Below are 14,389 nucleotides of genomic sequence, written 5' to 3'. Positions count from 1 at the left end.
ATAGGGAAACCATAGGGATCCCAAATCCACCATCCTCCCACCTTTAGGCAGCAGGATGAGATGCCATCACTGAGTCCTCCACAACTTACAGCTACTTTCATCCACAGCTTCTACACCCAAAATACAGGGAACAAATCCAGCTGGCAGCACTGGGAGACTACCAGAAACTCTCAGGAAAGACAACAACGACCCAGGAACACTCAGAATTAGAGATTCTCCAAAAAAAAAACGGGTTCAGTTGCTTTGTGGTGCACACACCACCATGAATCACTCCATTTGCATTCCCTTCTTTTTGCCACTCCTTTATCTAATCAGGCTCCTTCCAACACTTTCTGACTTGCAGGCCCTGGATAACCTGCATTGATTCCAGAGCCTGGGTTATCCTGCTCATTAACGTGCTCACAGATTAACAAAGTCAACTTGAGCCAGCCTGGGAAAACAACACAAGGGTGAGCAGGGCCTGGGATCACGTCACCTTGTCACCTTCTGTCCTGCAATCTGCAGTACCTCTCACTCCAGGTGACACCTTGGGAGAAGCTCAACGTTCCTTGCTGGAAAGGTTTTAGGAGGATTTAGGTTTTGTCCTTGCTGACTTTGCTGTCAGTTGTCTGAGTCCCCCCTCCCAGGGTTATTTTGGTTTTTAATGGATGCCTAAGTGCTCTCCATTAATAGGTTTTAGTCCTGATGGAGGGAGCTTCGTTCCAAAAAAAGTGTGGTGTGTGTGATAATGACAGGATGGTGTGTCAGCCACTGCTCCTTGCTGGCACCTCCTGGGAACATCTCTGAGGACAAGAGCCCCTCCCTTCTCCTCATCCTACCTGGCACTGCTGTTCCATGGAATTTGGGCTCCACACCATGAGAATCCCAGAGTCACTGAGGCTGGAAGAGAGCTCCAAGGTCACCAAGTCCAGTCTGTGACTGATCCCCACCCTGTGCCACATCCTGTCCCTCCCTGGACACCTCCAGGGGTGAATGGGACTCCAGCATCTCCCAGGGTAGCCCATTCCAGAGCCCAGTCAATTTTTCCATAAATTCCTCCTGATGTCCAACCTGAGCCTCCCCAGGCACAGCCTGAAGCTTGTCTGGACTTTGTGGGAAGAGCTTTTAGGTCAGACATCAGGACAAATTCCGAGACTGGAGAAGACAATGTCTCACTCCAAGGTTCATATTGCCATGGTGCTCCTCACCAGAACCCCCAGCATTCCTTGGAGAGGAAATCCAGGTGGAATTTCCATCTCATGGATGTCCATCTCATGGACCATCTTCTTCCTTGCTTGATCATAACACTGAGGGTCACCCCAGCTGAGGGGGCAGCAAAACTGAGGTTCCTTCTCTCTCTGGTGGGTCCAACTCCTGTCCCTGCAGACCTCAGCAATCCCACCCTGGGAGTGCTGTCCAATCTCTCCTGGAGCTCTGGCAGCCTCAGGGCCGTGCCCATTCCCTGGGGAGCTTGGGCAATGCCCAGCACCCTCTGGAGGAAGAACCTTTCCCTGATATCCACCCTAAACCTCCCTGGCACAGCTCCAGCCACTCCTGGGTGCTGTCCCCGTCACAGGGACATCAGTGCAGGTGCTGCCCCTTGGGAATGATCTCCTGAATGTCCCTCAGTGCTTTGGGAATGCAACCACCAACAGGCCCCACAACCCTGGCTTGCTTCACAAGCTCCTGGAACAGATTCCCTCAGATGCTGGTGGGATAAGGGCCTATGGCAACAACAGAAAGGATTAAAGCAAATTACTTCAGTGTGTAGAGCCTCTGCCCCCAGCTAAGGGTCAGAACATCTTGCACTGCTCTAAGTTTCTTCAGAGGACGTATTTCATGTCACTTCTTTATCCCTGAAAGGCTTTGCACAACAGGGAGCTCCACTGGCAAGACACAGAGAAAAAGAAGGAATTTTGCACTCAGCAAAAATCAGGCCCAGCCTGGGGCATCAGAACTCGTTCTGGAGATGGGAGCAGGAGGACAGACAGCCAAGTTATCCCTCTAATTGATCATAAAGTGTCCTGGCTTGTCTGAGTGTTCGATGCCTGAGGAGGGAGGAGGAGGAGGAGGGGGAGGAACAGTTTTACCAGCAGTGCAATCTCAGATTTTAAACTTCTTGGAGTGCTCATCTTCACTTGGGGAAAAAACCCAACCCAAAGCTTAAAACAGCAACTGCACATTCACAGAATCATGGAATGGTTTGGTTTGGAATGCATTTTAAAGCTCATCTCATTCAGCCCCCTGCCATGGGCAAGGACACCTTCCACCAGCCCAGGCTGCTCCAACCTGGCCTTGAACAGTTCCAGGGATCCAGGGGCAGCCACAGCTGCTGTGCCAGGGCCTGCCCACCCTCACAGGGAAGAATTTCTTCCCACAATCCAATCTAAACCTCTCCTCTGCCAGTTGGAATCCATCTCCCCTCGTCCTCTCACTCCATGCTCTTGTTCAAAGTCCCTCTCTCTCCCTTAGTAGCTCCTACAGGTACTGGAAGACAATTTTGTGAATTCCTTCAAAAAAGGCGAATCCACATGTGACAATCCCATGGGAGCCCAAACACTGCAGCCTCTTCTTTCCACAGGTTCAAAAAGAAAACACTTGTCCCTGAATGCATCAGGGTTTAAATCTTTGTTAAATTCTACTCCTGCTCAGCTCCATCACCCAGCAATGCTGGGAACAATTTTGGCTTCTCCACATTTTTAGCCTTAAACTCCTCTGTTGTTTAGAGATCAGATTAAACCTCCCTGCTTTCAGCAGAATGGAAAGGCAATCTTTTCCTGCATTCCTGGCTGTTTGACTTTGGGTTCTCTCATCCCTTAATTCTGTAGGTCCTGGTTTGTTCCTTCCTCCAGCTCCTGTGGGAGCCCCTACACTGACAGAGCAACCAGCATGGACCTGGAATTACAGACACCCTCACCTGTGCCTTGGGCAAAGCTCAGTGCTGCTTGCACAACCTCTGAGGAGGAGTTCTCCAAGCCCTGTGGAGGAATTCTCCGAGTTTTGTGAAGGAGACCTCCAATCTCTCTGAAGGAGCTCTCCCAGCCCCGTGGAGGAGCTCTACCATCTCTGTGAAGTTCTCCCAGCCCTCTGGAGGAGCTCTTCAATCTCTGAGGAGGAGCTCTCCCAGCCCCGTGAAGGAATTCTTCCATCTCTGAAGCTCTCCCAGCCCTCTGGAGGAGCTCTGCCATTCCTAAGGAGGAGTTCTCCCATTCCTGAGGAGGAGCAATCCCAGCTCCTCAGCGCCAGGGCCGCGTGGGCCGTGCGAGTGGCAGGAATGTTAACGGGCAGCTGTGGCGTGAGCCAGCCCGGGGAGGCTGGACCTGCCAAAAGCTGGGATCCAGCAATTAGGGAAAGCCCAGAGTCTATAAATAGAGGCAGCAGAGCCCCAGGTGTGTGCAGTGGCACTGCCCTGCATCCTGCTTGCCAGGAAGCGCGCAGCAATCCCAGGTGTGACCCGTTCAGCGGGAGCTGCTCGGTGCCAGGATGCCAGAGCTGCCCCTCTGCAGCTGGCACGGAGCAGTCTGGAGGAAAGGTGACACGGCTCGAGCCACTGCACTGCCACGAGGAAGTTGGGAGCTGGTCACAAAGTGACGTGGGACACAGGCCAGAGCCAGGTCACAGCACGAGCGTGACGGGGACAGCTGGGCAAGCGCCAAGGGACGGGTGAGGGACGTGGCCTCCAAGGGAGAAGCTGGAATCACGCTTTCACTTGTTAAAAAGCTCCTTCAAAACTTCTTTCTGCAGGTTTGTTTTCTCCAGCAGACACCTGCAGAGCTGTGGGATGGGGTCATGTTGACAGGGATGTCCACCATGGGAACTGAAATCCCATGGCAGGGGATGGGATGGGCTTTAGGGTCCTTTCCAACGTGGGCAATCTGTGCCAGGGCCTCCCCACCCTCACAGGGAAGAATTCCTTCCCAACATCCCATCTAAACCTGCTCTCCCTTGAACTTAAGGCCATTCCTCTTGCCCTGTCACTCCATGCCCTTTGAAAAGTCCCTCTCTGTAGTAGATTTAAAACAAAAAAAAGCAAAGAGGTGCATCAGGAACTATTTCTGAATGACCAAGACTCATCTCAAGGAGCGTATTTTGGAGGCACAAGACACATCCCCAGCTCTCTGGTGCCAGAGGGAAGCAGGGAATGTGTATCCCCTGAATGCTGTCCATCCCATCTCTGGGCTCTCACGTGGTTTTATGGAATGAGAGAGATCCAAGATTGGTGAGCACAGCCACTGCTCCTTGCCAGCACCCTTTGGGCAGCACAAACTTTGCCAAGAGTGCCCTGCCCCAGGACTCCAGCAGTGCCAGGGGAAGGAGCAGCCAGCAGGCTCATCCTTGGGTCACACTGACTGTCACTGACTCGTGACCTTGAGCTGCCAAGCAGGTGACATCACTTTCATTGACATCACCTCCATGACATGGGTCTGGACAAGATCTGTCCCATCACCAAGCCAAGGAGAGCAGAAACCACTGGGGCAACGTGGTAATTAACGTGCACAAATCGTGGTTGTTAAGTGAAGATTATAATTAAACGGAACGTGTAATTATGGTGTTCCTATAACTGCTCCTCCAGACCGTTCTGAAACTGTCACTTCCTCTTGGGAAAGAGGGACAAAAACCAGCTACCCTTTCAGCAATGCAGATAAAAATTCTGGGCTGGATTCAGGACTAAGCCCTACTCCCACCTGAAACCACCTGATTCCACGTGGAGCCTCATTCCTGGCATTCTCAGCCCTGCTCTTCATTGATCCAACTCTTCCTCATGCCCATGGTGTTTCACACCTTCCTCCAGTGCAGAGAACAGCACAGACACCAGGCAGCAGGAAAGGCTCCAGGGAATCTTGGGAAACAGCTGCCCTGCACTTCTCTGTGCCCCACACACGCCTGAGTGTGCCCAGGCTGCTCCACACACTCTGGGAGTGTCTGTCTGCCACTCTTCCCAAAAAACTGTTCAGCAGTTTTCCTGGAGATCCCAAATCATGGAATGGGTTGGGTTGAGGACATTGGAGTTCATCTCATTTCAACCCTCTGCCAAGGGCAGGGAGCTTCCACTACACCAGGTTGCTCCAAGATGTCCCTCTGCAAAAAATGTGATAGTTTTCCATGATTCTGAGCCAAATGAGGTTGTGACACCAGAGCTTCCATTCCACTGGGATATTTATCCAGTGCTTTACAAATGAGCCTCAGGCAGAGGAGGCTGGGAAGGCAGGGTAGGTAAATCATTGACAGAGGAACAAAACAAGAATCATGTTCCTGCACTTTCAGTCTGTCTGGTTCCATTTTCTCTTTCATACAGGTCACAACCAGGATTTCCACAAATGAGTGGTCAGAGGAAGCAAACCTGACCTCATGCTGCAATTCCACCGAGCAGAGACTCATTCCAAGGACAACTACTTTCCTTTTTCGAGTTGCCCTTAAATCTTCAGATACTTCTGCTATCCATAAGCTCCCAAAGCAGCCCTGGTTCTTGTGACAGACATGTCCCAAGGCCCCAAAGGGAATCACCACAGGGCTCCTAGTGAACCATCCTGCAGGATGGAGTCCCTCATCCTCCCAAAACCTCTCCAGCCTGAAGGGAAGAGGGAGGAGCTGACCATCTCCACACCAAAGGGCACTCCTGCTTTCAGGGTCAGGTTATGCACTCACTGTCACTGATGTTTTAGCTCCTCTTAGTGGCCACAAGGCTCATTAACCACAACTGTCCTCAGCAGTTACACACACTGGGATCAGACACAACAACACTGCCCAGATGCTTCTTGAACTCTGTCAGGTTTGGTGCTGTGACCACTTCCAAGGAGAACCTGTTCCAGCGCCTAACTGTGCTCTGAGCTCTATTAGCTCTGATATTGCTAATATCCACCCTAAATGTTACTTGACACGGCTTTGTGCCATTAAGATTATTGAAAATATCTTAATTATCCTGCTTTCAAATCTCTTTCAATATTAGCATTATAGACAATAATCAAACTGAATTCTTCCAATTCATATCCTCTTTAATTCCAAAAGAGAACCTGGCCCTCCTGGAGAAGCCTCTGACATGCATAACCAACTCCCACTATTTTCTACAAGTTTAAGCACTTCCAGCATTCCTTCAGAGCACATCCAATGTCACAAACATATTTTATGAAAAATCTTTTCGTTAGGTTTTTTTTTCTTGAGAAGCTTCAGATAGGAAATGTAAACAATAATTATCTGCTGCTGTGGAATGCAACAAGTGCATCTTTGATTGGCCTCATGTGGCTGTTTTTAATAAATGGCCAAAGTGCAGCTGTCTTGGACTCTAGTCAGTCACAAGATTTTGTTATCATTCCATTCCTTTCTATTCCTTGCTAGCCTTCTGATTAAATCCTTTCTTCTATTATTTTAGTACTATTTAATATAATATATATAAATTATATATACTATATATATAATATATATAAAGTATATATTAATTAGAATATATATTAATTATATATACTATTTAGTATGGATTTAATATAATATTTATAGTTCATTTAATATACCCCGAATATAATATATATTAAAAATTAATATATAATATAAGAATTTATAGTATAAAATAATGTATAATAATTAAAATGTCTATTATAAATATAAAATATATTAAAATATATTAATGTATTTTAATACAATATATTAATCATATGTTAATATGTAATATATTAATTATATATACTAGATATAATATATATTAATTATATATATTAATTATATATATTAATTATATATATTAATTAATATATAATAGACATTAATTATACATGCTATCTAGTCTAGTTTTAATATAATATATATTATTTCTATATACTATTTAGAATAGTTTAAAAATAATATATATAATAAAATAATAAGTCAACCTTCTGAAATACAGAGTCAAAATTCTCGTCTCTTCCCTCATCCTGGGACCCCTGCAAACACCACCCAACCCACCCTTCCCATAATCACAAGGCAATAACTGACATCCCACTGGTACCTGTGGCTCCCCCCAGGCAGATCCCGGCTCACACTCACCTGGGCAGCAGCGGGGAGCGCGGCTTGGCCTTGTCCTTGTCCTTGTCGCGGTCCCGGTCGCGGTCCCTGTCGCGGTCCCGGTGCTGCCTGTCCTTCTCGTCCCTCTTCACCCGCTCCCGCTCCCGTTCCCACTCCTCCTTGCGCCGCTGCCGCTCCTTGTCGCGCTCCCGTTCCCGCTCCCGCTCGCGCTCCCGCTGCCGCCGCTCCCGCTCCCGTTCCCGCTCGCGCTCCCGTTCCCGCTCCCGCTGCCGGGTCTCGCGCTCCCGCTCCCGTTCTCGCTCTCGGTCCTTGGAAAAAACAACAGAGAAACCACGGTGGTGATGTGGGAACAGCTCCCGGCAAAGGTGGCAGGTCTGGGAATGACAGGAATTATATCTGCCCTCCCTCAGCAAGGGATCGATAATCTGCAAACCAATGACATGGAGATCAATGACATGGGAATGCCATGGATTACATCTGCCCTCCCTCAGCAAGGGATCAATAATCTGCAAACCAATGACATGGAGATCAATGACATGGGGATAATCATCTGGAGATCAATGACATGGAGATAATAATCTGGATATCAATGACATGGGAATGCCAGGAATTACATCCCCCCTCCCTCAGCAAAGGATCAATAATCTGCAACCCAATGGCATGGAGATCAATAATCTGCAACCCAATGACATGGAGATCAATGTCATGGAGATCAATTATCTGGAGATCAATAATGTGGAGATCAAGGACATTGGAATGCCAGGAGTTACAATTCTAGATCAGTTCTGGGAATGCCATGAATTACATCTGCCCTCCCTCAGCAAAGGATCGAGATCAATAATCTCCAAACCAATAATATGGAGATCAATAATCTGCAACCCAATGACATGGAGATCAATAACCTGGAGATCAATGAATGGGAATGCCAGGAATTACATCCGCCCTCCTTCAGCAAAGGATTGAGATCAATAATCTGGAGATCAATGATCTGGAGATCAATGACATTGGAATGCCAGAAGTTACAATTCCAGATCAATCCTAGGAATGCCAGGAATTACATGTGCCCTCCCTCAGCAAAGGATTGAGATCAATAATCTGCAACCCAATGACATGGAGATCAATTATTTGGAGATCAATAATCTGGAGAATAATAATCTGGATCCTGCTGAGCAGACCCTGGATACAAACCCAGCATCACATCCCACACAACTGTTGTTTTCAAAGGCAATGCCTGGATTAATTTGGTTTATGAGGCTTATTAAATAAATGTGTTGATGTTTACAAGTCTTTCCTCTCATTACTGATCATTTCTATAACCAGATAATTAACTTTGCAAATGAGCACCAGGAAAATAATTGGTCATGTGTGGCCACAGTGAGGCCCAGGCTCCTGTCCTGCAGAAAACAAGGATTTAGAGCAAAGGAAAAGCTCCTAAAAGGATTTGATGGAAAGCACTGAAAAGCTCCCCCCAAGCAGGACTGGTTGGTTTGGTCACTGCTGCAGAGGCACAAAATTTGCATGAGGGGAAAGGAAGAGCAGGGAAAGGGTTCAGAGCCTTTCTGAAGTTTTCAAGGAGGTTCTTTCCAGCAAACTCCAAGATGTCCAAGGACGGGCAAGTACTGCTCAACTGCTACACTGAGGAGCAGCCAAGGAGCATGAGCAGGAACCACCTTCCCACCTCAGACATGGAATTGTTAAGGTTGGAAAAGACCTTTAGATCATCAAGTGCAACCCTCAGCCAGCACCATCATCAAGGTCACCACTGACCAGGTCCCCAGGTGCCACACCCACAGGTTTTCTGAACACTTCCAGGGGCTGGGAACTCCACTGCTTTCCTGGGCAGTATTTCCAATGCTTTATACCTTTTCCATGGAAGAATTTTCCTAAAATCCAATCTAATCCTCTCCTGGTGCACCTTGAGGCTATTCCCTCTGCTCCTGTCCCTGTTCCCTGGGAGCAGAGCCTGTCCCCTCCTGGCAGGAGCTGTGCAGAGCCACAAGGGCCCCCCTGAGCCTCCTTTTATCCAGGCTGAGCCCCCTGAGCTCCATAGGATTCTCCAGCCCTTCCCATTTCCCTCAGGATTCTCCAGCCCTTCCCATTTCCCTCAGGATTCTCCATTCCCTTCCCAGCCCCATTCCCCTCCCTGGACACACTCCAGCCCCTCCAGGTCTGTCTTGGAGGAGCCCAAACCTGAGCAGAGCCCCAGGTGTGGCCTCAGCCGTGCCCAGCACAGGGACAGTCCCTGCCCTGGGGCTGTGGCCATGCCAGGGCTGGTGCCAGCCAGGTGCCAGCGGCTTTCCCAGCCACTGCCAAGCAGCACTCTATGTCCTTTTCCATCAGGCAGCTTCCCAGCCTCCCTCCCCAGCCTGGCACGCTGCTTTCACCCTCATGGTGCTGGAACAGAACATCCTCCATCCCCTCACCTCCAGCGTGCTCTGTGCTGGGGCTGAGCCAAGACTGAACTATTTGAAAACTCCCGTTTCAAGCACTGCCCTGGAACTGTGCCAAGGCCCAGAAGAACCTGGAAGAGAGTCAGGAAGGAGAAGGGGGAAGGGGGAGTTCCTTACTTACTCTGTAGTTACGGTAGGGGTCGGGGTCTGTGTACTGAACCCTGAAATTCTCATACTGCCCACCACGCCAGAAGCGCTCTATTTCATAGTCATAATAGGGATCTGCATAGGGATCAAGCCTACAATGAAAAACAGGGAGTGTTAGAGAGGAAAAAGGCACCTTGGCACCACAAAAACTCTGTGTGCTACGTCAGCTCAGCCACTGGGACAACAAAACCACCTTCAATGCAGCAGGGCTGTGCAGAGATGTTTATTTTCTGCACACAGCCCAACAAAACAGTCTTTTTTTAAGTGAGGCTTATCAGAGAAAAGCACAAACCTTTCTCGATAAACACCAAAAAAAGAGCTACCAAAAATTCAGCCTTCAAATCAACGTGGTGCAAACACAGAAAGTGCTTTTGAGAGCTCCTTCCAGTGCCTGCACAGGGAGCAGGACACGTTCTGCCTCCTGGATTGAGAGCTGGGATTGCTGCCCATGCACCCACAGCTCATCCCAAACTCCTCAGCAGTGCCCCAGCTCCTGCCCCTGCAGGGATGGCTGCCACCAGTGCAGGACAGGAGCTCTGCACAGGGAGCAGTGGAGCTTTGGGGGCAGGTCAGCAACACTCTGGACCTGGAAGTGCCCCCTGGAATGAAGGCACCACTTCTCCAGCTGATATCCTGCACTGGGAATCAGCTGCTGGCCCAGCCACGGACTGGTGGCACACACACAGCTGCAGAATGAAGGATTTTTGGGGAGGAGAAGGATGGAAACCCCACCCTCCTTAAAGCTGCTTCCTCCATCTCCTGACTTCTATTCACATTGTTTGATGGTTTTAATTCCCCAACTCAACAACATCCAAGCACCTGGAGTGCAAATATCAGATCACTGTGAGGATGAGGAGGGGGTACAGGGAGTAAGAAACTTCCAGGGCCACAGAGGAGTCAGTGGCAGAGCTAAGATTATACAGCAAATGCTCCCAAATTCCAGATTATCCATAATGAGACTCTGATTTATTAAAAAAAAAAGAATAAAGAGGCCACTTTTTAAATTTTTACAGTGCCAAATAACCTAAACCAGCTTAAGATGTAGGTGCTGCCCTGTGAGTGGTACTTGTATATCTTTCAGTGCTCTTAAATAATTTAGGATTTCTCTTTTGGCCTGAAGCAATAAGCCAAGGGAAGGAGAACCAGGATTTGGGATGCTTCAGTCAGCTACAAACTCCTGATGCCAACCCCAGAGCAGCCTGCATTCAGTGACATCAGGTGTTCAAAGAGAGAAAAACATCTCAAGCCATGCCAGAAAGGAAATTCTGCTTTTTCACACAGCCTCAAGTCCAAATTTCCCCTTCCTATAACACTGGAGGGTTATTTTAATTTCAAAAAGGATCACTGCTGTGTCTTTGGGTAATTCAGTGCTTAAATCATTAGAAAATAATTGGTACCACCCCAAAAATAATCCAATCTATCCACTGAGTCAGCTGCTGAGGGGCCAGGGGTCTGTCTGTGGTCCCAGAAGTTGGAGGAAATGCAATGGAAAAAAAGGCAAAGGAAAATTCTCTTACAGTTGTAACATGTACTGGAATCAAAGACCTGCTTACCCATAGTTAATGTTTTCTTTGATGTCCACCTCCCTATAGTCATTCAAAAAAGAAAAAGGGATTCATGAACTACTGAGACAACTCCACATGTCACAAGACAGTGCTGAAAGCATTTTCCACATCCCAGCTGCACTTCCAGTGCTCAGGTGGCTGCCAGGTGTCCAGCTGGGCAACAAATTGTGTGTGGGGAGGAGAAAAATCAGCATTTTCTAGAGCTTACAGTAGCAGATTCATAACTTTTCCTGTCACACACAAAGGAGATATTTTAATGCCACAGCCTGTTCACACAGCCTTCAATTTTCAGGAATTCCAGTTGTTGGATGAGTTTTGTTTAACACTGGTTATGTGCAATACATTTTTTTATGGACTATATGAAAACCAGGCCTGCTCTTAACAATTCCTACATCAGAGAGGCCCAAAATGCTGCTGGTGCATTTTATAGACAGTCATAAAATGAAGATAATGGATGAACAGCCATCAGAACACTGGGGTAAACCCCAGGTGCCTCTGAGAGGAACACAAGGCCAAGATCCAGAGCTAATTAAACTCAGGAAAATGTCAATACTTTAGAAATTTCTTTTCCTTCAGGCTGCAGAACTGAGGACAGGGCTTTTTGTATTTTTTTTTTTAATTAGGGAAAGGAATTGCACTCTACAGCAAATCAAAGAATGTTGAACAAAAGCTTAATCTGCTCCTTTTCAGAGGTTTTTTTTGTAATTCATCCACTCTAAAATAAACAGAACTAAGCCTTGCAAACCCTCTGGGAGTGGAAATATTTCCATAATCTGTTCATGTAGGAAGAACAGAGGATGCATGAGCAAGGAGACACAAATCCACCTGTACTCCTGCAGAATCCAAACCTCTCTCCCAAAAATGCTCTTCCCATTCCTTTTCTTGGCTTGAGAACTCCCAAACAATTTCCCAGAGCTGGGTTTGAGGTCTCCAGAACCTTAAATTTAACCTTAAAACCCCAATCACCTGAACACTTAAATTTAGGGGGCTTGTTGTGGCCAGGTACCAGCTTTAACTGGGACCAGTCCAGGTGTTTGTTAAACCAGGTACCAGCTTTAACTGGGACCAGTCCAGGTGTTTGTTAAACCAGGTACCAGCTTTAACTGGGACCAGTCCAGGTGTTTGTTAAACCAGTTCTGCCCCAGCTGGGGCCACCAGCTCCTGCACACTGAACACGCTCCAACTTGTCATGGTTGGGATAAGGAAAAAAAGGGAGAAAAAAAGCTGGAAGAACACACTGGTGTGAGGGAGGCAATGCAGAGCTGGAGAGAGCCCAGGAGGAGCAGAATTCAAGGAGACTGGAGGCAGGAAGGGCTCAAGGAGACCGGGAAGGAAGGTGGGGCTGAACCGGAGCGAGCGGAGGCGGCTCAAGCTCCCAACCTCCTGTTCAAGGGAGCTGCTCCCTGTTTGTAGGTGCCACCCCAAGTCTGGAGGGACAGGGGACCCCAGGCAGGCTCCCTGCAGTGCAGCCCCACCCAGGGGTCCCTCCCTGGAGCTGCCAGGGCTGTCTCTTACGCGGGGTCCCGCACGTCGCGGGTGATGCGGTAATTCCAGTCCCGGAAGAATTCGTTCTCCTTGTCGAACTCCCGCTCGTCCTCCCCGATGGTCACTGTGAACCTCTTCTCCTCAAAGTCAGGCTCCTGCTCCTTCCTCATTGTTGCTTTTTTTAATACCTTTTTTAAAGAGAAGAAAGGTATTTTTAATAACTTTTTAAAAAGAAGAGTATTTTTAATACCTGTGGAAACCCAGGAATATTTCTCAGTCTGCTCTGGGGTGCCCTGACCTCCAGGGGAGCACTGACTTTGACCCTCATCCATGGAGAAAGTTTCCTAGCTCCAGAACAGATTAGAATCCACAAAAATGGAATCTATAATCTATAGATTATAGAGAGCAGTGCACGTGTATCACGTGGTGAGAAATTTAGGATTTGGAATTTTTAGAATGTTGTGGATGGAACAAAGATGGAGGGCACAGAGTGTCGTCCTGGGTTTTATTCTTCATGCTTCTTCTTCCTTCTTCTTCTTGGGTTTGGGTGGTATTTTGTAATTGGGCAGAAAAATCCTCACCGGGGGCTCTTTGGCATCAGTTAAAAAGGAAAATACGGAAAATAGTAATTTAAAAAAAAAGGAAAATAATCTAGGTGTCAGTTCCTAATTAGATAGTTTAGTCTTAAAAGACCTTGTTGGCCATTTTGTGCCCTCTAATGAAAAGCTGCTGAACTCACAGTAGTGAGACTGTTTTACTAATAAGAAATAATAAACACCTGAGTCCGAACACAAATTACTGTCTCAATGCCTTCAATCCAAACCCAGAAAAACCAATGATGAAACCACTACAAATACCTTTTGAATAACTTTTTTTAATAAAAAAAATTAATACCTTTTTAAAGAGCACACAAATAGTGTGAGGAGAGAAGGTTCCTGGGGCAGGAAGAAATTGGAATATTAAAAATCCTGCCCTCAGGAGGTTTCCTGCAGCCAGAACACCTTCTTCCCTCAGAATGTGCAGGATATTGGAGACTTTTCCTGATTAATTCCCTGTTCCACCAGCTCAGAACAACAGGAAACAGAAGTTTCCCCCCTGCAGTGATCACAAACTGGAGAAACAGGCACTGAAGGGAGGCAAATTAGATCAGTTTAAAGCTTTGCTTTGCGAAGGGCTGGAGCTGAGGGACACAAATTCCCACTATTTCTTAAATATAACCCCCCAACCTGGATTTGAGCTCCTCTTGGCTGTCTAACAAGTGTGATGTACAACAAATCACAATTAATAGATTAAAAGGCAAAAGGAACAGACAAAGAGCAAGACACCTGTGCTCCAAAAAGAGCTTTTTTTAGTGGATTTTGGAGGCAGCCAGCAATTCCCTGAGGAAGGAATTTACCTCTTTGGCGTGCCGGAGTCCCCTCTCCCAGGCACTTTCTGTTGGAGGGTCTGGAGGAGGTGGAGGTAAGATTTCATCAACCACTGGGCCTCCCTGTTGGAAAGGTGAGGAGAGCAGGAGAAGACACTTGAGTTAGTTTTGAACAGCAAAGCTGTGCTTTGTAAAGCTACTCAGAGTTACTCCAGACGTGCCTCAGCAGGACTAAGCTGGGAATCCGTGGAATTTTACCCCCCTCTACTGGCAACTCCAAGATCTCCATTTAAAAATCACAGGTCCAACTGTGGGCTGAATTTTGCTTAGGCATTAGGTCAAATAAAGAGGAGGAAAATCCCAGGATCATGGGTTGGAAGGGACATTGAAGCTCATCTGGTTCC

At 47.5% G+C, this 14,389-nt stretch overlaps 1 protein-coding gene across 1 annotated transcript in view; it reads right to left on the bottom strand.

Moving 5' to 3' along the window:
* Positions 1-14,389, bottom strand: part of ZC3H18 (zinc finger CCCH-type containing 18) — a 46,553-nt gene that overhangs the window by 20,160 nt on the left and 12,004 nt on the right. Inside the window, exons 6-10 of the mRNA XM_058813381.1 lie at positions 14,016-14,108; positions 12,650-12,807; positions 11,123-11,155; positions 9,544-9,661; positions 6,994-7,280 (exon numbers count right to left, since the gene is read on the bottom strand). Of these exons, the coding sequence (XP_058669364.1) occupies positions 6,994-7,280; positions 9,544-9,661; positions 11,123-11,155; positions 12,650-12,807; positions 14,016-14,108 (689 nt within the window). The remainder of the gene's footprint in view (positions 1-6,993; positions 7,281-9,543; positions 9,662-11,122; positions 11,156-12,649; positions 12,808-14,015; positions 14,109-14,389) is intronic.

The sequence above is a fragment of the Ammospiza caudacuta genome, chromosome 13, assembly GCF_027887145.1.
Source record: "Ammospiza caudacuta isolate bAmmCau1 chromosome 13, bAmmCau1.pri, whole genome shotgun sequence".
In the NCBI taxonomy this organism is placed as follows: Eukaryota; Metazoa; Chordata; class Aves; order Passeriformes; family Passerellidae; genus Ammospiza; species Ammospiza caudacuta.
This window is presented reverse-complemented; position numbering and strand designations above follow the sequence as displayed.